Here is a 22,001-nt window from a genome sequence, read left to right as displayed (position 1 = left end):
AAAAAAAAAAAAAAAAAAAAAAAAAAAAAAAAAAAAAAAAAAAAACAGCAAAACAAAAACAAAACATAAAAAAGCCAACAGCCTTGCCTTCCCCCTGAGCTGTCTACATTGTTGTCTGATGACCTCTTGTGGTGAAATTTTTGCCAGCCTGTGTGAATCGGTGCTTTTTAGCCAAGCCATCCCATGTTACATTTTCCTACATTCTCTTCCCACTGTTTTGTCACTCACATTAAGCAAGGAACAAGAATCAGCTGCAAGCAGGCAGAGTAGAGTGGTGCATGTGCCTGGCCAGCTGTGGTTTCACAGATGTCACCTGATGTTTTCTCTTCCAGGGAGCCTTTGATACATTGCCTGTAGCAAGAAGAGGGGGCCACCATGAAGGAAAATATGCCATCTGCACTTGCTTTCATCCTACTTTTTCTCAACATCAGCCTTCTGAATGGTAAGAAACACTCTTCTTGCTCGGAGTGTGTATCGGGGGGCTGGAGAGGCTGTCTCGGTCTGTTGCGATGCAGTTGTGAGAATTGAAAATGTTCATTGTCATGTACTGCTACTAAATTATTTGCCACATTTCTGCATTAAAATTAATGCAGTATCTTGTCACTTTACTCTCTTTCTTCCATCGCTGTTTTGAGGGTGAACCGAGAAGATACTGGGGATGGCACGACCTGAGCTGCCATCCAGGTTCTTACAGTTACTTTTAGCTGTGTGGTTTGAACCACTTGTGTGTCTTTCCATGTTTTTAATTTCTCCAAGGAAGGACAGTGGTATTTCACAAACTTCAGATGAAATAACCTGTGTGAAAATACCTCTGGAAAACCATGAAGTGATAAGGGATGGCCATTGCAAGGTGGAGAACAAGCGTTACCACCTCCAGTATGTATGCTACTGAGCCAAGCAAAAGCCATAGCCACCTTCAAGGTGTGTGATTGTCTGTGGAGGTCTCCACATCTACCTCCATGTCTTTCTGCAGACATGTACTTCTGAATGTGCCCATGTACATGCCAAGTGCTTATAGTACAGGGTTGTAAATTGTTCTGTGTGAGTGTGTGTGTGTGTGTGTGTGTGTGTGTGTAACCTCTATGTATTTACATATGTGTATAGTGTGTGTATGTGTGTGACTATAATAGTGTATACTTGTCATCATTATGCCTTTGCATGTATCTCTCTCTGGATATGTTTTATATGGGTGTTAGGAATAAACATCTGTGTATACATGTGTATATATTGTTGTGTGTATATGGCCATCATTATGCCTTAGCATGTGTTTCTCTCTAGATATACTTTATATGGGTGTCATGCATGATGGGTCACTTACTTCTGATGTGGAATTGGTACAGGCAGGTGTTTGAATTTCTTGCACATGTATATTATCCCTTGTGTCTGTTCACTGAGATAGTCCATAAAGTTTGTTTCCTCAGTGTGCATGAAAATAACATTTGGCTTGCTTAATCTTCAGGTCTAGTTTTCTCACTGAATGAGGGCACTGGACTAAATGATTTCCCAATTTCCAGCTAGTCCTAGAGTTCTATATTTCTACATAGTTGAATTATTTTATCATGCTGTTGCTGGGGAATACAACTAACACTTTTGAAGCTACTAATTTTATGTCAAGCTTTAAAGTCCATAATTGTTATCTTCAGAAAATATTATTTGACCTACAGTATGTCAAAATCAATTTAATAAAATCACTTTATAACAGGAAAAAAAAAAAAAAAAAAAAAAAAAAAAAAAAAAAAAAAAAAAAAAAAGAAAATAACATTTGGCTACTAGTAATTTCACGACCTTACCTTTTCCCCTTGAAAGTTACTTGGTTTAATTTTTAAAGACAGGGTCTCTCTCTGTAGCTCTGGCTGTCCTGGAACTGGCTCTATAGACCAAGCTGGCACTGAATTCAGAAATCCTCTTGGTTGGGATTAAAGACATACACCACCATGCCCTGCTGGTTTAGAGGTTTTAAACAACTCTTTCTCTCTACATCACATGTCTCTACTCATCCATGACAGACACAAACAAACAAAATACATCTTTTATTTTTGCAATGATTCCCAATAGCACTATATTGACAAAATCTTCCCTGGAGTTTGAGCAATGCTCCTAACATTGGCAGATCTGCACAAGGCTCACACAGACTCTTTTCAGCAGTTCTGTAAGCTACTGTAACACTCTGCTACCACTGGCTGGCCAGCCTTCTTTTCATTTCCCTATCTGGTGCACCATACTAGACCTTCCACTAAATTCTTCTTCATAGAGACCCACTTTCCAATCCATGATGCCCTTGTCAGGATCTCCCTGGATGAGCTGCGCTGCTGGGTGGGTGCTCAGCTCTTCATTCTGAGGGTCTGCTTGAAAAGATTGAATAAATGTGGGAAAAGATATAGAAGACCCCTTAGTTGATAACACCAACCAACCACTGAAAGAAAAATTTTTCTACTCTTGAATTTAGCATTGGTTCCTCAAGCAGGGAAAAACAAACAAACAAACAACAATAACAAAAACAAAAACAAACAGGAAAACTGTCAGTTATAGTTAGCCTCCCAAGGAAACAGCATCATGACAAAAATCCCCAAGGTTAAACCTATTCTTTTCAACATAACTGCCAAGCATGAGAATTGGAGATTAGCTTGCCAAGAACTCTGGACACCAAGCACGTGAAAAAACAAACAAACGAAAACACCTCATCACCTTGGCCTCATCACCTTTTTCAAAACGTCTTACTTCAGTGAGAACTTCTTACCTCCCTGACAGTGGGAACAGCTCTTATCTCCTCAGGGTAGCTTCCTACTCAGAGTGGAACTACCCTCTATCTTACCTTTTACCATACCACATGCTTTGTAAAGATCTGAAGAACTACAAGGAAGTTTTAGGTCACCTACTCATAAAAAGAACCAAAAGGGGTGGGGGTCGGGGGTGGGGCGGAATACAAGAGGAGACAAAAAACCAGATTTCTTCGGCCAGCAAAAGAAAGAATTGCGAGCTGGTACACCTGGACCATTATTCTGTAGAGGGCTCAGCCACAGATACAACCCTGCCACACAAGGCTCAGGGGCCATCTTGGGCCATCTTGGGGATGGAAAGACTATGAGAGCCAGAGGCCGGAGGAAGACTGGAATGAAGCAGTGTTATTTGGACACATGGCGAGACCACTGTATTTATAATTTCACAGTAGCTGAGGTTGTGTGCAGGTGATCAGCACAAGATTAAGCCGTTCATCAGAGAAGGGAAGGGCTCTCACTGAATTGCTATTGGCAGCCTCAGGGAACTAAGAATCAGGTTTCCTTAACTGTATAGTCCCCTGGATGTTAACTAGACTCTACGGGTAGCCTCGCTTTCATAAGTATTTAAAAAGTACAAATCAGACTCTGTGTGTATGTGTGCGCGTGTGCGCGTGTGTGTGCGTGCGTGTGTGTGTGTGAGTGTGTGTGTGTGTGTGTATCTGTGTGTGTGTGTGTCTGTGTGTGTGTGTAAGAGAGGTGGGGGAGTTGGTAGGGATAAGAGCTAGTGTTAGATCTGGGGAGCGTTAGGGAGAGAAAGAGTGAATAGGTTCAAAGTACACTGTGTGCATGTATAGAAGTTTCAAAGAATTAATAAAATATATTTTTAGAAAAAAAAAAGATCATTAGGCCAAGACTGTACAGAATCAAGGTAAACGAGAAAGCAAGAAGGGAGACGACAAGGGAGGGAGGAAGCAATCCAGAGAAACCCCGGATAAGGGGCCGGAAGTGGTGCAAATAAAGACAGAGGTAGAGCTGGCGCCGTGAGGATGCCATGAAAGTACAGATTCCCGAGCAGAGCGGAGAAAGCCATGCACTGACCGCGTGTACACAAGCCATCAGTCTCCGAGGAAGAAAGAATGCTTTAGATGATAGCCCTAGTGCTTACTAGACTCTGTGGGAAGAGAGGCTAATGTATCTTCCTATACATCCAACTTTCTCCCCTCACTCTGTCACTGGTCTCTACAAAAGTTGTTGTTAATTCCATCTCAAAATGAAAACATATACCACCACCAAACATCACCTAAGTATCCTGCTGGCACTGGAATAGCTCAGAGCAGTATAGCTGGTTGCTGATGCCAGGGCCTTTCTGAGCAATGCGCAGGCCAGGGTGCCAGGAATCTGCCTCTGTTGCTGGCAGCTCAGTAATGCAGATGAATGGACCTCAACATTAACTCTAAGGGCGATGGCTTTTGTTTGTTTCTTTTAGGACAATCACCACCCGGAAAACCAGAGATTCACAAATGCCGTTCCCCTGATAAGGAAACATTCACCTGCTGGTGGAAGCCCGGGACAGATGGAGGACTTCCTACCAATTACTCGCTAACTTACAGCAAAGAAGGGTAAAAAGTGCTCGCTCTTTACTGTTGAACCCCACCAGAGGGTTCATGCCCTCCAGGCCCAGGTTACATTGGTTCTAAATTGGAAACACCTGCTTTCCTGTGCTTACATCAGTAGGGTTCATACCACCAGGCAAGTTATCTAATGATTCTGCCCATCTTGTTCTATAGAGGTTTTTACAGAACAATCTTCAAATGCACATTGACCAGAATCATTGTAATATTAACCAAGTTTCAAATTGTCTGTCACAAGATTGCAGGCCAAGTCACCATTTCCAAAGTGTTGGCTAATCTTAACTGTTCATCCCTAAACCACATATCATTTGTAGGTTTTTTTTTAATTTAGTTAATATACTACTTTTGTAACATAACAGAATTATATAAACTATGTGATCCTCGGTAGCCATGGTACATTAAGTTTTCAAATGTGTTTCATGCTCAAGAAAATAAATAACCTTTAAGGATTAAAAACTTGAGGATATTTTTAAAGCAAGCTGCTGATCTAAAAGATACAATATCAGCCAGTCATAGGAGCACACGTTTGTAATCCCAGCATTCTCGAGGCTGAGGCAGGAAGATCACAAGTTCAAAGCCAGCCTGGGATACATAGAGAATCCCCATTTTAAACACAGCATAAGAATAAAATTCAAGATCTCCTGGAGGGCATAGTTAAGTGTAACATTGCCATGAGGCCAAAACCATCAGGGCAAAAAATCTCTGCATTATAATTTTGATAAAAATCACAATGAACTCCTCCTAGAAATTTAAAAGGAGCTATAGAAATGTTAGCTTAGCAAAAAATACTCCTCCATATCTTGAACCTAAACACAAACAAACAAACAAAAACCATATTACTGACAGAGACAGCCATACCAATTTCCAGGGACTACTTGTACACAAAGCTGTCCTCCCATCTGTGATCCAAAGAGACATGGCATCAATATTTAAAGAATCAAGGATTGACGCAGCCCCTAACCCTGTGTGGTGTGACTAGAGTTGAGGCTGTTTAAATATGAGCAACTTAATGAGCCCTGTGGGGCAAAGATGGCCCTTTCGTGGCCACTTCACTCTGTTGCCCACTTGACACCATCTAATGTTCACTGACATCAGTGTGTCTCCTTCTGAATCCTTTTCGTAAGATGTAGCTCCACGTGTTTGTATGACCAGCACCGCACTACGTCTGACCCCATAATGTGTATATGCGCTAAGGAAGGTCCCCACTGCCTAAGGCTACCCAATATGAGTGTGCCTCAGCCACTAGGAGGACAAACCACAAGGTTTGTAGAAACACCTGCAAAAAACAACGGTTGGTGAATAGCAGAGCGCCACAGTGCTAAATTACTCTTCCTACCACTTGTTCTAATGCACTTCTTTGGCTCACCCCCAAGTGATGTGGGTAGAGCACAGAGCCATGGGAACCCATTTTTCTGCTTTTATTCTTATTTTTTGAAAGCCTTATCCTCAAAATCCAGTAATACAATCTATCAAGAACAAAAGCTAGACTCTTGTTTCTTATTCACTCTTAATGCATTACTCGTTGCAGAGAGAAAACCACCTATGAATGTCCAGACTACAAAACCAGTGGCCCCAACTCCTGTTTCTTTAGCAAGCAGTACACTTCCATATGGAAAATATATGTCATCACAGTAAATGCTACTAACCAAATGGGAAGCAGTACCTCGGATCCACTTTATGTGGATGTGACTTACATAGGTAAGGGAAAGGGACGTGGGTGGGGAATCTGTTACTGTTTAATAGTTAAAAGTCAAAAGTCAGGCTCAGTCTGGGTCTCCCTGGCTCATGGGTGGCTTCCAGATAAGAAAGGTGAGAACACTCACAGTGTCTTTGCTGAGGGAGCATTTCACACCAACAGCGCTGATTCTTCACAGTAAGGTTGGTGTTTGGGATCGTCATGTTCTCATATTTTCCCTCAACGCCAATCCTCATTATACCCAGCATGAGTGTTCTGCCTGCCTCTCTTGTTAATGCTTCCCTCTGCCCTCTCCCTGCAACTGTCTTGCCCTCATTACCAGCCAACTCAAATTTCTTTTCTTGTTTGGTGAGGGTGTGCTGAAGATGGAACCCAAAGCTGGGCATGAAGGCAAGCACTCCCACTGAGCTATCTCAACAGCTCCAAATGTCTTTTCTTTCTCCTTATAGAAGACAGGGATACTCTGTGAAAATGAAGGTCTTTAAAAGGATCTTCAGATTCTGTATTCACAGGAACCACTCCAAATGCTTTGACTGAAACTCGGTTCTCAACAATATTATGTTTACTTCATTATTAAGTTGAGATATTTTTACACAAAGACTGCTGGAGGTGATGGAGGTATAACTTAATGATAGGATCGGCCTAGCATAAATTTTAAAAGTCCTGGGTTTGCGTATCCCCTAAAATGTAATAATAATAACAACAACAGTAGTAAGTAGTAACTGGCTGAAGGTTAATATCACTTATGTAATGTTTGGAGAAGGCATTTATATGGTAGAGTAGTCGATCTGAGAGATGTCCCTTGCTTTGCATGATCAGCATTCTGCAGCAGAGCAATTGAACACAGCTTCAATGGCTTTTAAGGTTTAACACAGACAATAATTAACTGCTAGAAGAAGAGATAGGATCAGAAAAATAATGTGTGTTATTTTCCTTAGATAATAATTAATGAAGCAGTTAATAAGGTTTGAAATTACTCGTCTTCCTAATTTAATTCAATAAGGGAAAGCAGGCCAAGGGCTTACAGTATGCACACATCTCCCTCCCAACTTTCTGTCTTCATTTTTGTTTTGTTTGTTTTTAATAATACCCTGAGTTCAATTAGTGCTACCTATATAGGATCTTCCAGTGAGGCATGAACAAACTTCGAGTAGCCACCCCCCAATGAAAATTGATTTCATTTTTTATCACACCCAGCCGATGGGAAGTGGAGAATGCAGCCAAAACAAAATCTCAGGTGTTTCTTATTGTTACCATTCAAACCCCATCTTTAAGTACAAACATGATTGATCACATATTAAGTGGAAGAAGGTGTTATCATGTCCTGTAGGTGCTTGTAATGCAGTGGGGAAATTGGGCTGATAGAAAATTCAAGTCATATAGAAAACAGAAAGGAATATCACAACAAGAAAAGAAAAAAAAAAACTAAAATTTCTTTTTATATCTACAGTTGAGCCAGAGCCTCCACGGAACCTGACTTTAGAAGTGAAACAGCTAAAAGACAAAAAAATGTATTTGTGGATAAAATGGTCCCCACCCAGCATAACTGATGTAAAAACTGGTTGGTTTACAATGGAGTACGAAATTCGATTGAAGTCTGAAGAAGCAGATGAGTGGGAGGTGAGTCAAACAGAAGTGAGTCAAACGGACAGGAGGAATCATGTCATTTGGAAATGATAAGGCTCTCACAATAGAGTAGATTATTTCTGTAACTGGTTGCCCACCACCCACAGACAGGGCCCTCCTGAATATGGAAATGTCTTCTCCCCTCTTCTGAGATTGAACGATGTTCGTATTCAGAGCTCGCACAGCAACAGCTGCTTGTACTGGACAGGTTCCTCCGTAAGCCCCAGTTTACCTTCCTAAGCATGTCTCAGGTAGAGATCCCTGTGGAAGAACAGAAACTAAACTGAGGCTGGAGGCAAGAGAATTTCTGTTTCATCTTTCCATGGTCAATATGTTTTGAAAGAAATATTTTGTAATACTTCAGTATAAAAGTGTAATGCCACAATTACAGGCATTATGATATTCTGCCCTTAAATATCTTAGTATATGTTTCTGTTGAGAAGGGGGCATTTGCAAATGTAGCCAAAAGAATCGGGTTTTATATTTTAGAAAGGTAATTAAGATCTCTAAATAGCAGCTGATCTATGTTTCAATCTGCCCTGTCTCAGTTTCTTCAAAAATATTCTTAACAACTTGTTTGTCTAAACCAAAGTCTACTCTAGGATAGTTTTGATGTACTGAGGCCAGGAAGCTGCTAGTTCATTAGGATGTCACACAATCTTCACTTTTTATTAGTTCTTTCTGTAATCACTTAGCTGATATCCTTGCTACTTTCTACAACCAAACTTTAAAGATTTAGATTCAATTTGAATAACATGTAGCTCAACATACTCTATAAGAATTAGTATAAACTTCATACTACATTCATCATCATCAGGTGGCATGAGCCATCTGGTTGACCTAATATAAATGATAATAAATCTGAGTCCTACATTAGGAAAGTAGAAACCTGATGTCGTCATTGCTAAATAACATTTTATTTGTGTACAATTACTTCAACATACATGAAGGCTTAGACTTCTTCCACATAGTAGTTTTAACACCAATTAATAATCTTTTGAATCAATTACTTCATTGTAACTTGAAAACTAATAATTTTGTTATCATACACACACACACACACACACACACACACACACACACACACACACATATATATATATATATATATATATATATATATATATATATATATATATATATATATATACACATACATACATGAGTCAATTTGTTAGCAAATATCCTCTATTTCATTAAGGAAAGTTAGGAGGGAGTGAAATAGAGTTCCAAATGAATACATAGAAAAATCTCTTATTTGTTTATTTATTTTATATTGTTGTATTTTTAGGGTGTCTCTGTGTCACCCTGGCTTTCCTGGAACTCACTCTGTAGAATAGGCTGGCCTCAAAATCACCTTTTAAATTTTTGTGAGAGAATTTTCAACAGGAAGAAGGAAAGGATAGAATAGAGTGCTGAAAAACAAGGCATTCTCTAAGTAGAGCCATGTCTACCTAACTCCCCAATATCTTATGGTTTAGAAAAAAAGGTATCTTTCCTCATACAAAAAGTAAGAAGTGACTTCTGCTCTTCTTGTTCCTCCTTAGACCCATTTTACAGGACAGCAAACACACTTTAAGGTTTTTGACTTATATCCAGGACAAAAGTATTTTGTCCAGACTCGATGCAAGCCAGACCATGGATACTGGAGTAGATGGGGCCAAGAGAATTCCATTGAAATACCCAATGGTAAGTGTTTTGGCTATAATTTTTTACCTATATTTATAAATATTATAAATAATAAAACTGTATGTAATGGTTATTAATGTAGAAATTATTTTGAGCCTTATCTTAAAAAGTAGTTCAATATGTGATTATCATCTCTTAATCTAACAAAAGGACATTTGGACAAGTTGTATTACTGCCTGAATCACAGTTGCTAAACACCAGTTTCTAGAAAAAAAGTTTCAGGATTAAGCTTAGAATGTCCTCCAAGGACTCACTGGTCATTCATTCTGACTTCCTTGTCTGTCTTATGTCTACCTACTCTTGACGGATTGCTTTTCAAGTCAAGAGATATAAGTTGAAAGAAAAAAAAATCTTGAGTTCAAGAACTTCACGTGTTGCATTGGTTCGCTAGTTGGTGTTTAATGATAATATTATATGTGATCAAAGCTCTCTGGTTTTTTTGTTTTTTAGACTTCACCTTGAAAGATACAACTGTGTGGATCATTGTGGCCATTCTCTCTGCTGTCATCTGTTTGATTATGGTCTGGGCAGTGGCTTTGAAGGGCTATAGGTACTACATTGTCTCTCAGCCCTTTTCTCAGTTGTTGTCATTCCATAATCCAAAGATTATGGAATCCAACAAACAGCATAAGTACTCCATTTACCCATTAGCCCCAGTATTTTGCTTATAAAAAAAAAAAAGTAATCTTTTATCAGTGGTTTAAAAAAGTATTAAAATGTACTTATTTGAATCCAATGCTCTTTCCCATGAAATCAGGACTTAGAGCTGAAAAAATCAACTAACACTGAGAAAACCAAACAGAACCAATAATCCAGTAGCTTGAATTCACCATCCAAAGTTAGCCAGCATAAGGTGCAGTGTGTGCCTCCACACTGACCTTTATCATTTACTGTTACTTTTATACAGCCACAGAATTCAACCTCTTATAGCCCATGCATCAGCTATTTGGGAATTAGGAAGAAAGAGAGAAAGAAAGAAAGAAAGAAAGAAAGAAAGAAAGAAAGAAAGAAAGACAATAACTACAAATAATTACAAATAATTACAAATATTTGAAAGACAATAATTACAAATATTACAATGAAAAGATGAGTCATTTATCCACTCTCACAAATTATTTTATAGCATGATGACCTGCATCTTTCCACCAGTTCCTGGGCCAAAAATAAAAGGATTTGATACTCATCTACTGGAGGTAAGTGCCAGAAGCAGAGAATGGAGTGTGACTCACTGCCTGGTGATAATTAAGTTCACCCATGCACACACAATCCTCATCAATCCAGTATGGCCCTCTCAATCATCCCTTTCCAGCGGCCCCTCCTCATCAGCACATATGCTAACAGAAGGAAGCACATGGATGACTGTGTTAAGCATCATATTCTAAAAGTCAGAGGGCAAGGAGAGAATGCTAAGAAACATGCAAATTCATGGTAAGGCTATCTGTATTGTCCAAGGCTGCTCCTGGAGACAGAGGTGACCAATTTATTCAAATAATGAGTTTAGGAAGAGAGTAGATGTTTTAACTAACTACCACTATCTCTCTTACACGAGAGTCCAAGCTTCCACTTGAAGGTTCTTTACCTAAGATATTGTGACAGATTTTTCTATTGTCTCCATGCTCCATGTGAGCAGTCAACAGTACTGTACGAGCTGGTGTTTTCCAAAGCACGTGAGACTGATCCCAGACAGAATTAAAGCATGTGTCTCTAGGTTGAAATGTATAATTTCAATTTGACCTTAACAGTGATGTATAGAAGAGCCTTCCCTTTATTTAAAAGTAAAAACCAGGTGATGTTATTACCATGAATTTAAGCTTATAAGAATATAAAAAGTGAGTTTGACTTGTCTTCCAAAATCACTTTGATTGCAACTATTACAACGAAGATTAGAGCTAGGGAGTTAGTTCTTCTGATCCAGTGATCTCACCATGGCTTTCCAGTCTAGTATTGACCTTTATAAAGCCAACAGAAATGTCTCAGCTAAGCAAATTACCTACTGTCTATCTAACAACTCAACCTGCTAGCCTCAGAGACTTCATGATAAATGGCTACTTTAGGGTTGTACTTTTTATATTGCTTCTTACGTTATCTCTAACGCTCAGAAGAACTGTCAGAGGTATGTAGTATTTCTCCCATCACAAAATGGGAGAAGCTGTGGTCCAGCAAGGAAGGTAACCTACCCAAAGTCATACATGATAAGGGATAAAAGCCAAAGCTTAGGCATATGGCTTAAGTCAGAGGACTGAGAAGAGAGGGGAAATAAGAAGAAACTGGAAGAGGAGAGAGAGGGTTAAGGGAAGAGGGAGGGAGCAGGTGTAGAGGGAGACAATATGGAATAGGAAGAAGAGGAGGAGGAAGAAGAAAGAAATGGAGAAAGAATGGGAAAATAACATCAGAAGAGATAGAAAAGGAGAGGTGGGAACTAGTAAGAGGAGAAGCGTGAGAAGGAAAAGGAATGGCAAGAGAAGCCAGAAACACAGACCAATTTACTCTCACCATCCTCCAGAAAATGTGTGTGGGGTGGAGAAGGATTGCTAGGAGGCCAGCCACCACATCCCCGAACTACTCAGTCAGTGACTACCAGTGTCAGGTGTATGACTTCAAATGTTTCACAAGACATTTTCATTTCAGAGTTATACACTTATGATACATTGAGTGCTATAGTACTGGCCCATTAAGTTCATGACCACTATTATAGAAAAGGTGAAAAATTATGAAAAACCTAAAGAAAAGTAGTGGTAAATAGTATCCACAAGGTGCTTCTAGGTGGCCTGATACACACTACAGTCAGGGGCGGGGGATCATCTGTGAGATGGCTCAAAGGAGCATTCTGCTGAGTAGAAGGAGGTGGAAAGCTTCCATTCCAAGACTCAGCAAGACACAGCTTGTCTGCTGCCTCAGGAGCAAAGCCCCTTTACTCTGTTCAGATACCACTCAGCTGTGCTACTGAGTGTGGCGTGTGATGAAGCTAACAGCCGTCTCTCCTTGTATCTGTGTTTCAATAGAAGGGCAAGTCTGAAGAACTGCTGAGTGCCTTGGGGTGCCAAGACTTTCCCCCAACTTCTGACTGTGAGGACTTGCTGGTGGAGTTTTTAGAAGTGGATGCCAATGAGGACGATCGGCTAATGCCATCCCGTTCCAAAGAATATCCGGGTCAAGGTGTTAAGCCCTCACACCTAGATCCTGACAGTGACTCTGGTCATGGAAGCTATGACAGCCATTCTCTTTTATCTGAAAAGTGTGAGGAGCCCCAGGCCTACCCTCCTACTTTCCACATCCCTGAGATCATTGAGAAACCAGAGAATCCTGAGGCAAATATTCCTCCCACTCAGAACCCCCAAAGCAACATACCCTATTTTCATGCAGATGTATCCAAATCTTCAACATGGCCTTTACTGCCTGGCCAGCACATGCCAAGATCCCCTTACCACAGCATTGCTGATGTGTGCAAGCTAGCTGGAGGTCCTGTGAATACAATGGCCTCTTTCCTGGACAAAGCAGGAAAAAATGTTCTGAAGTTTTCTAAAACCCTTGAGACTGGAGAGAAGGATGAAGTGGCATTGAAAGAGGAGATGAAAAGCTTCCACTCTGAGACTAAACAAAACACATCGTGGCCACTGCTCCAGGAGAAAGCCCCCATTGTCTATACTAAACCCCCAGATTACGTAGAGATTCACAAAGTCAACAATGATGGAGGACTATCATTGTTCCCCAAACAGAGAGAAAACAACCAGACAGAGAAGCCTGGGGTTCCTGAAACCAGTAAGGAGTATGCCAAGGTGTCTGGGATCATGGATAACCACATCCTGGTGTTAGTGCCAGATTCATCAGCTCAGAACACAGCTTTGTTTGGGGAATCAGCCAAGAAGGCACCTCCATTGCTTGAACAAAACCAATCTGAGAAAGATCTGGCCAGTTTTGCTGCAGCCTCGAGCAACTGCAGACTCCAACTGGGCAGGCTGGATTACCTGGATCCCACATGCTTCATGCACTCCTTTCACTGATGGCTAGACTTATGGAACAATTGGCTAAAATGTGATTTTTCTTCAGGTAACACTACAGAGTCATGAAACGATGTGGTCTGCTAGCAAATGTTACAGAATGTGGGCTAAGAAACGAAAAGCACTACTTCACTCCTTTTCATTCTCACGTTCAACACTTGCCTCTTCTCAACAGCTGATCTCCAGAACAAATTGATTTGTTTCCTGTGATTTGTAGATTTGCTTTTTGCTATTAGTTATGTATATGTGTTCAGTGAAAAAAGCACATTGCCTACTGTTCTTGAGGAATGGTGCCAATAGGTATAGCCTCTGCAATACATTTGGCATGTGACAGAGAGTGCAAATCCGCCAAAATGACTTAGCCCAAGATGATGACAGATATGTTGAAAATGCCATAAGAAAATGCTTCTAAGAACTGATTGCTAAGCCATTACACTCCTTTTTATTTTTATTAAGATGCCCCAAATATAGCACTTTTTGAAAGAATACATTCCAGGACACCATCCAAATTGTTTACATCAGTCTTTATACCTTACTGACCCATTGCCTATATGAAAATGAAAATGCCCCCAATTTTTTCTTAAGGCAATTTGAATATGTTAAACATGGGTTATTCTAAATTTTGTTTTATTCTAAGGCCTCTAGAAAATATAGTTTGGGAAAATAAAATTTTCTCCCAAAATTAGGCCAATGAATTCCACATAGTGAACCATTTTCAAATATTTTCCGTCCTTCGTTTAAGCAGGACAGGTGATTTGTTATAGACCCTGATATTTTCTTAGTGGAAAAAAATTCCCAAAGACTAACTTTAATAAAAAAGGTTATCATTGAAGGATGCTAATAGAAGTGTTGCCTTATTGTACATACAACTCTACTTTAATACAAACCCATAAGTTTAGCAATGTATTTTTGAAGACTATTTTTCTATTGTTAGGCAAAGTAAAGACTATTTTCTAACCTCCCAGTACTGTTGTTTACGTATTCGAGTGGGTACAGTAATGTCTGCTGCAAGGTTACAGTGAGTATTCAAGGTACATATAGTATATGCAATCTCTGTTAGAGGGAGATGCCAGGCCAAACCATTGCCCACTGAGGAATGTGGAATGGATGAAAAACTCAATTGATTACAATAGAGTACTTATCTGACTTTTATTTTATCTCCAGGATACTTTAAACAGCAACCATTACTGATTTAGGGTTTTAGGTCTCTCTATAGACCTAAAATATTTCTCCCATAAGCTTAGGGCCCCGCCCACCTATGGGTGACTCTTACAAACCACCATGAAAAAAGAGAGTGATGACTGTTAATGGTTTCCAAGCGAAAGGTTTGACTTTGTTTTGTTTACTTTCTTCTGAGCAATCCTGAACATGAAAGGATTTTAAGCAAAACCAAACATCAGCATCTCTTTGGAATAGATGCCTTTGCAAACTCTTGGCAGAGGCTGTGCTCACATCAGAAATGTCCAGATAAAGGTTCTAGGAAAGCAATCATCTACTCAGTGATTTAAAAAAAAGCTTCAAAGGTCAGGGGATGGTAGAATATCAAGCCAACTCCAAGGTTAGGCTTCCTGAGAAGTCTCAAAGCCTTGGATCTCCATTTCTTAGGAGCATCCATGACTCATTGACTATACTCTGTCTCCCTCTATTTTTCATCTCACTTATTGGCAAATCAAGTTGCTAACTGGATATAGATCTGTACTCACTTCTTATGAGTTAAATATTTCACCGAACAAGCACATACTGATAGAAACAAGACTGAGATTCTCCGATGGCTGAAAATAAACATGTAGTCAAGGCTTTCAAAACTACAAATGCAAACACCTGAAGCATATTTTTCCAGTACAGAAACACTGTGATAAATAGAAGCATTCAGGAACGTTGTCCAGGTTCATTCAATACCCCAAATCCTCCATACTAACTGTCTGAAGACCAACAACAATGGCATCACGTGGGCTCTGCTTGGAAATTTTGTTTGCAGCATCTCAAGCCTCTTCGAAAACATCCAGAATTGGAGTCTGCATTTACAAACTTCCAGATAATTCATGCACACACTCAAGCTGGAGAATCATTTTTCTCTATGACCATTTTCATGATAGGTTGTTTTTTTCCCTCTGGGAAAGTATGAAGCAAGTCTACTTCACTGGAAACGAGCAACACTGTATGTAACAAGAAAGCAAAAACAAAGCTATTAGTGATCTAAAATTCACACAAGGATGAAGATTCTATGAAGTCACGCTAGAGAATGATGTGCAAAATCCACACAACTTCTAAGAAGGCAAGTTAATCTAGTTCACCCTGAAAACTACTGACAAAGAGAATAAACCTCAAAGCCAGTAAAAACTAAACCTTTCCCAACATATTCTATTCCTTCCCAGGAGACAAATAAATGCATTTATTTACAAATTGCCACTATAAAATTGATAATGCATATGTTACTCATAGTTTGACATTTTAAAAATCTGCTTTGGATATATAATTTTGCATATATGAGAAATATGGCTGACTAAAGTCAAGTTACATTCCACAAAAATAAGTTAATATCCATGAAATAAAATCAAATCGATACTCCTATTCACTTATTAGAATCATTATAGTCAAATATTTTCTGTTGAAAGACAGCTGCTTGAGTGAAATGGTGCATAGTAGAAGCCAGGACACCTGGGCTCTAGTCCTATTTTACTTTGGAGAGACCAATTTTCTATTTGAGATTTCGGTTTTCTCTGTTAGACCAATAATCTCTAAGGCCTTTTGAAATCCAATATTCTTGTTTCTATGACTCGCTGAATACTTGGAACTAATTTTTTGCAATCTTAGTTATGTCTTCAGACTCTTATAGAAATGCAGAAACACCTTCATTGATGTGCTCATGGTACTTCATTCTTTAAAGCTCAGCACCCATTCATCTTCATCTATTGCACATATATTTTATATTATACAGATATCATATAAGTCAGACTCAAGGATCATGTGCAAATATGTAGTGCTAAGAAAGACAGAGGAAATGAGACGTTCATCTTTAGAAAAATTACCTTTTATATATCAAGCCATGCTCATTCCTGTGTGGAGCCATCAGCCCTAATCTCTGTTCTTGTATGTACTTGTTGCCTGTTTTCTAATCATCATGTTTCATGAATAACCATTGCCCATGTAGATTAAAGAACCTTTTGCTCTGAATCATAAAAATGTATAATGTTGTAAAAACTATCTAAAAACTCAAGTTATAAAGCACATGGAAACTGAATATATCCAGTGGATGATTGATGGAACTTTAGGACATAAATGGCAAAACTATCTCTGATAAGTTTTAACAAATGCATAGAATGAACTTTAATATGAGCACAACTTAGCATCAGCTGTGTCACTGATTCCTGATAGATGATACATTTTCCTAAGTGCCTGAGACCAGTTCTGGTAGTCAGTTATAGGTTAGTGATTCAGTGTGGTTTGGTGGGAAGCAGCCAAACTCTTATTGCATGTGTAAAATCTAAACTGGGAGACTGTGCTTGAAATGATCCAAGAGAATCACTGAGTCCTCAGTTGATGAATCGAGCTACAGGGGAAAGCTTGTCCTGATGGAAAACCAGCTTTTTCTTTTTCCCTTTTTTATTCAGCTACCCTTTGCTGCCCATCATTTGCAAAAAGACTCAGCCTACCCTTAACAACTTCAATTTAGCATAGACAAGAAAGAAACAGATCTGTATATGTTTTACAAAGTGCCTTTCTTTACTTTTTTTTTAAAAAAAAGGTTTCATTTTGGAAGAAAAGTGCATTGATTAGAAAATAAATTTTATCTTAAATGGCTTTCTTTTAAATAAATGGAGAGATGAACAAAAGAGAAGCCAAAAGGGGGATGACAAAATGATCTAAAGACTAACCAGTAAAATGTGCAGGGATTTTTGTGTGTATAGTTTAATTGAATCATAACAGAACTGAAGTGAATAGTGTCAATCACTTTGCCTGAGTCCAAGCTTGATGGGAGATAAACCAATCAACCCATGCATGATTCAAGACTCTCCTTTCTGAAACAAAATGTGGATGCACTCTTTTATGACACTGAATTGTATGCCAAGCCCTGAAGAGGATGATGTGTGCATTTTGAAGCTCTGCACACAGACGGAAAATTAACAATGACCTTGAATATCTATTCGCTGATTTGCCATGGCTGAAAGTTTCATGCATGCTTCATTGAACAAGGTTTCTTTTCTGATTTTTTTGGCATAGCACAATACTGATGCTGGTAGAAGATTCTCTGAGCCCTCAACGCCCAGTTCTAGGTTACAGCACTGCTAGTAGGTTGCAAGACCTGGAACATTTCTTTTAATTCTGAACACTTGTTTCCTCTGTCTTAAATAAGTAGGTCAATCCTCTCAAAAAATGTTTCTATAATTTCTTCTAGGTCTGTCTTTAATTCTCATGAGTTAAGTAAAATCTAAAATTGCAGGTGAAAAGCCCAGGTGCCACTGCCAACATGCCCATGACCTAGGCAGTGAATGTGCAGAAATGCTTCATAAAAAACTGACCTCCATTTCTCTGAGTCAGGTAGACCAGAACCCCCGAAACTCTGTTGGCTTACCAGTTCTACACACTTATAGCCTTTTCAGTCCCTCTTTCCAGGACCTGTTGTTCTCCCGAAAGATCAATAGTAAACTTGGGGTCTACAAGAACAAAAACACCCATAAACAATATGGGTGTTTTTGGCTCTGCATACTCCACATAGACACAAACCCACACTGAGATCATAAGTAATGCTTCATTTAAATATGCACATGTTTAAACACTCAAGCCGGTAATTCATCATCTAACAAATCTGGGCTCTCTTGATGAGTAGATGCTGACCGTATTAAAGAGAATCTATAAAATATAGACTGTTTGCTTCTGAGTGTATGATCTAACCAGAAAATCTACTTACAATCACAATCCTTTCCTATGAATAATATACGTGACATCTGTAAATCACATCAGAATTTTCTCCTCCGAGTTTTATTTTCCGCGATGGTAACTTTGGGTTTGAGTTCTGCATGGTATCAATTTCCAATGGAGGAAAAAGGTAGAAAACAGAGTGTCCCAAAGTATGGGGCATATCAGAGCCACCACCAAATGGAGAGTATCCATTAACTCAAATCTTACTGAAAATGGTGAATCTACATGTAATGATGAGTTAATTGCTAAGAGGCATAATAACTCATAAGACCACGGGCAAATGGCTATTCCATTCACACCAATTCTTTCTATCTCAAGTTATAAAGCATTCAGACACATAGAGTAGAAAGGCTATATGGTCTGGCCAATGAATAAAGGGGCTCACAGATAATCTTAGTATGTTGATTAATATTTGCCTACTGTTTAAAAAGAGAAGAAAAATTTTAAAAACCTTTGTAACTGCAACAGTACTATCAAACATAAACTTAAATAATTATGGCCAAATTATGCCCCCCTGGATAAAGTTGAAAATACAGACTTAGTTTTTCTGTGCACATTTTGAAAACTGGGAAGGCAATCTTTTTATCACATTCTCTAAAATGAAAAAAAAAAAACTACATTAGAAAAATACCTCTGAAAAATCATGTGTTTTACTAAATTTCTGAGAAAAATAATTTTAATTTTAAAAACTACCTCCCTTCCACATCCTAATGACTTTTCATCAAAGCTGCTTATAGTTAGAAATGAAAGATACCACATTTTATATTTGGACTGGTGTTGATGGAATAATTGATATGTTTCTTATGTGTGACACTCCTCGTTCTAAAATATATGTTCTTTTCCATTATATTGTTTTTGTGGTTCAAAACCAGTATATGCCATATTGAAATATATAATCATCTTGTTGTAAAATTTATCATGTAATACAAATGAAAATCTTTATTTAATGACTTATGATCTAACATATCTAATTTCAAAATAATTATGTCTATGTTTGTAAAGCAAAACTAAAAATATGTAATCATATATGTAATCATGTATTTCTGTTGAAACTGTGAAAGTACTGATTTTTTTTTCTTAATCTTTCTCTACAACTGATATTGTGTGTCACTGTACAGCTAACCTGGAGTATTCATGTGTTTAAAGTACAATCCACCGATTACTGAAATGTCAACCCTTTGGCTTTGCTTCATGTGATCCCTAGTGTTCTTTGCTCCTTGAGACTTGCTTTTGTGCTCTGTCATTAATTATAAACAGTGGAAGAGTCTCTTGTATAAACCAAAGCAATCCAGATGCAGCCCATTAAGTGATCGTGTCAAGCCATATTGAAGCAAAGACTCCGCTCTAGCATAAAGTTCCCTATTTCCAGAGCTGCCACTACCTCTTTCTTGCTCTTTCCCTACAAAATGCCAAGCAAAATTTAACCTTAAGTGGGAAATTAGAAGTGATTGCTATTGTTGTCATTTTTAACCTAATAATAAACCTTCTAATTCATTACTTTGCAGATGTATGCTAGATTTTATGGATCATTTTTACATTTCAATAATTTGTAGACATAGGCTGAGGAGTCAAGTGCAGAAAGACTACTCAGTAATTCATCAGATTTTTTTGAAAAAAATATAGAGAGTGTATTTTTCCTATTAGTGAGTCACCTCAAGGTGATTGGCCAAAGCAATTATAACCTGTATTGTTATATTTGAAATACCCAACACAGTGCCTGACTCAAAGGTGTTTATTGCCTTTGCCTCCCTTGATTCTATTTTTTTGTTTGAAATGCAAATGAACAGAATTACATGGATGTGGATAAAGTAGTTTCCTTGAAGAATTTTTGCTACTAGAAGATCTATAATCATGAATTAGTAATTTAATTTTCCCAAACTCCCAAGAATTAAATATCCTCTTTATTTGATTTTAACCATCAAATATAGTATGGTATCGGAAAAGCCAGCCATTCATCAGAAATAATACTGTTGTGATTTTAAAGACTCATTTCTATGTGTCACTATTATTGAATCTACTTTTTTCACTTTAAAGGGTTATACAGTGTTAAACTCATATGATTTGTCCTCTTGCATTTTTCGCTCTGCGAATCTTTATTACACAATTGTACTTTGCAAATTTATTCATTTGTCTCCATCCACTTTGCAGGGAAAATATGGATAGTTAAATCTTTGTTGATAATATGAAGATTATGCTAATTTCTCTAACTTCATTTTTACTGCATGCCAAAAATGCTTGCCAAACAGAATCTTAGACATGCCAGAATAATATGGTCACTATATTTCTATTTGTGTCGTTATTGAAAATACCCAGCTCAGTGCCTGGCTCAATAAATGTTTGTTACCCTTGCTTGTCCTTCTTTATTTTTTTATTTGAAATGGGGATGAGCAGAATATCACCCATATGGCTGAAGCAATTTTACTAAAGACTTTTTAAACCACTTAATGATCTATAATCAAGAATTTGTCCTAAGTTGGACCAAACAGATTTTCCCATTTCTCTTCAACCATCCCAATGACAAGGCAAAATCTCCCTCACTTATCTAATTTGTATCATACAAGAAGCTGACAAAAGTAAAAATGAAATTGGATTTATGGGGATCAAATAAAAGGAACTCATTTATATATTGTAAAGGAAGGACCAGCCCATCAAAAGGTAAATGGAATCCTTTTGAACAGTGTGATTCATCACTATTATTAACATCTGTTCTGACAAAATCCATAAGATTAAGCATGAATAGGATAATCTTTACCTGTTAAGTAATTCTGATCTAGACTCATCCACTGCTCATGCTATGTTGATGGTGCAAGATATGCTTGGATTGCTTAACGACCTCTATTCTGCTCCCATTAGTGCTGTGTCTTATTGGAGAATGGACATTTTCTTCCTTACACTGACTCTCTTGCCCTAAAACATGGCTTTCGGCAAAACAGCACTGACTTCTCTGAGCTTCTTTGGGTACCATCTGTCTTTAATTCTAGGACTCGTGTGTATTTTTAATTTGTAACATTTGGAGTATGGGTCACCAAAAATAAGTACCATACAATTAATGGTAACCTGAGGACATAAATTGGGGGCATGTTTTCTGAATGTGTTGTGTACGCTTTTCTGAGAGAAAACAGAAACTCAAAATTGCCACATCTTGCCTGAGTGAGGTCTAAAATCTGAACCCATTTAGTCCTCCTCCAACTATAAAGTCTAAATACCCATACCTCTGTTTAGAAGCTGGGAGATGAAACTTGCATCTTGGTCTGTAGAATAAAAAAAAAAATAAGGTCATTAAACTCCCCTTTGATGCCCTAAGGATATTACAGATTATGGGAAGAAAATCCCCTGCTGTATTTGATAGCCCCTTTAAAGTGTGCAGGGGAAATCCAACCAGTTTCTGATATGTGAAATTCAGAATTCTTAACATCTAAAATTGTGATTCTTTTATGGTGAAGACCTCACACATCGTGCTGCACAACTTCAGACATCCCTGAGAACATGAAATATTCTTCTTTTTTTAATGACCAGATTCACATTAAGGAATGTTTTTTAAACTGACTTAAAGCTCATATCATTCTATGAGTTTTATAAAATACTTTTAAGTCTAGAAGATAACCAAAACACCAGTTGGATGCTGGTAATTGAGCAGGGGTAGAAGAAAAAAAATGGTAATTTTATAAATGTAGTTAGAAAAAGTTGCAAATATCACCAATACATGTTTGGAGTGCTGTTTGCT

General features: G+C 38.2%; 1 protein-coding gene across 5 annotated transcripts in view; it reads left to right on the top strand.

The window, feature by feature from the left end:
• The window catches only part of Prlr (prolactin receptor), a 199,129-nt gene that overhangs the window by 165,918 nt on the left and 11,210 nt on the right, over nt 1-22,001 (top strand). For 4 of the 5 annotated variants that reach the window (XM_055601031.1, XM_055601032.1, XM_055601030.1 and 1 more), the window contains exons 3-10: nt 333-442; nt 4,204-4,336; nt 5,877-6,046; nt 7,495-7,664; nt 9,218-9,359; nt 9,810-9,909; nt 10,483-10,552; nt 12,362-20,626. In XM_055601031.1, the coding sequence (XP_055457006.1) occupies nt 376-442; nt 4,204-4,336; nt 5,877-6,046; nt 7,495-7,664; nt 9,218-9,359; nt 9,810-9,909; nt 10,483-10,552; nt 12,362-13,360 (1,851 nt within the window). In that variant the 5' untranslated portion in view covers nt 333-375 and the 3' untranslated portion in view covers nt 13,361-20,626. Of the gene's footprint in view, nt 1-332; nt 443-4,203; nt 4,337-5,876; nt 6,047-7,494; nt 7,665-9,217; nt 9,360-9,809; nt 9,910-10,482; nt 10,553-12,361; nt 20,627-22,001 lie in introns of those variants that run through there. The other variant, XM_055601034.1, reaches the window with a different exon arrangement.

This window comes from Psammomys obesus, unplaced genomic scaffold (genome assembly GCF_907164565.1).
Source record: "Psammomys obesus unplaced genomic scaffold, mPsaObe1.curated_primary_1811, whole genome shotgun sequence".
Lineage (NCBI taxonomy): Eukaryota > Metazoa > Chordata > Mammalia > Rodentia > Muridae > Psammomys > Psammomys obesus.
This window is presented reverse-complemented; position numbering and strand designations above follow the sequence as displayed.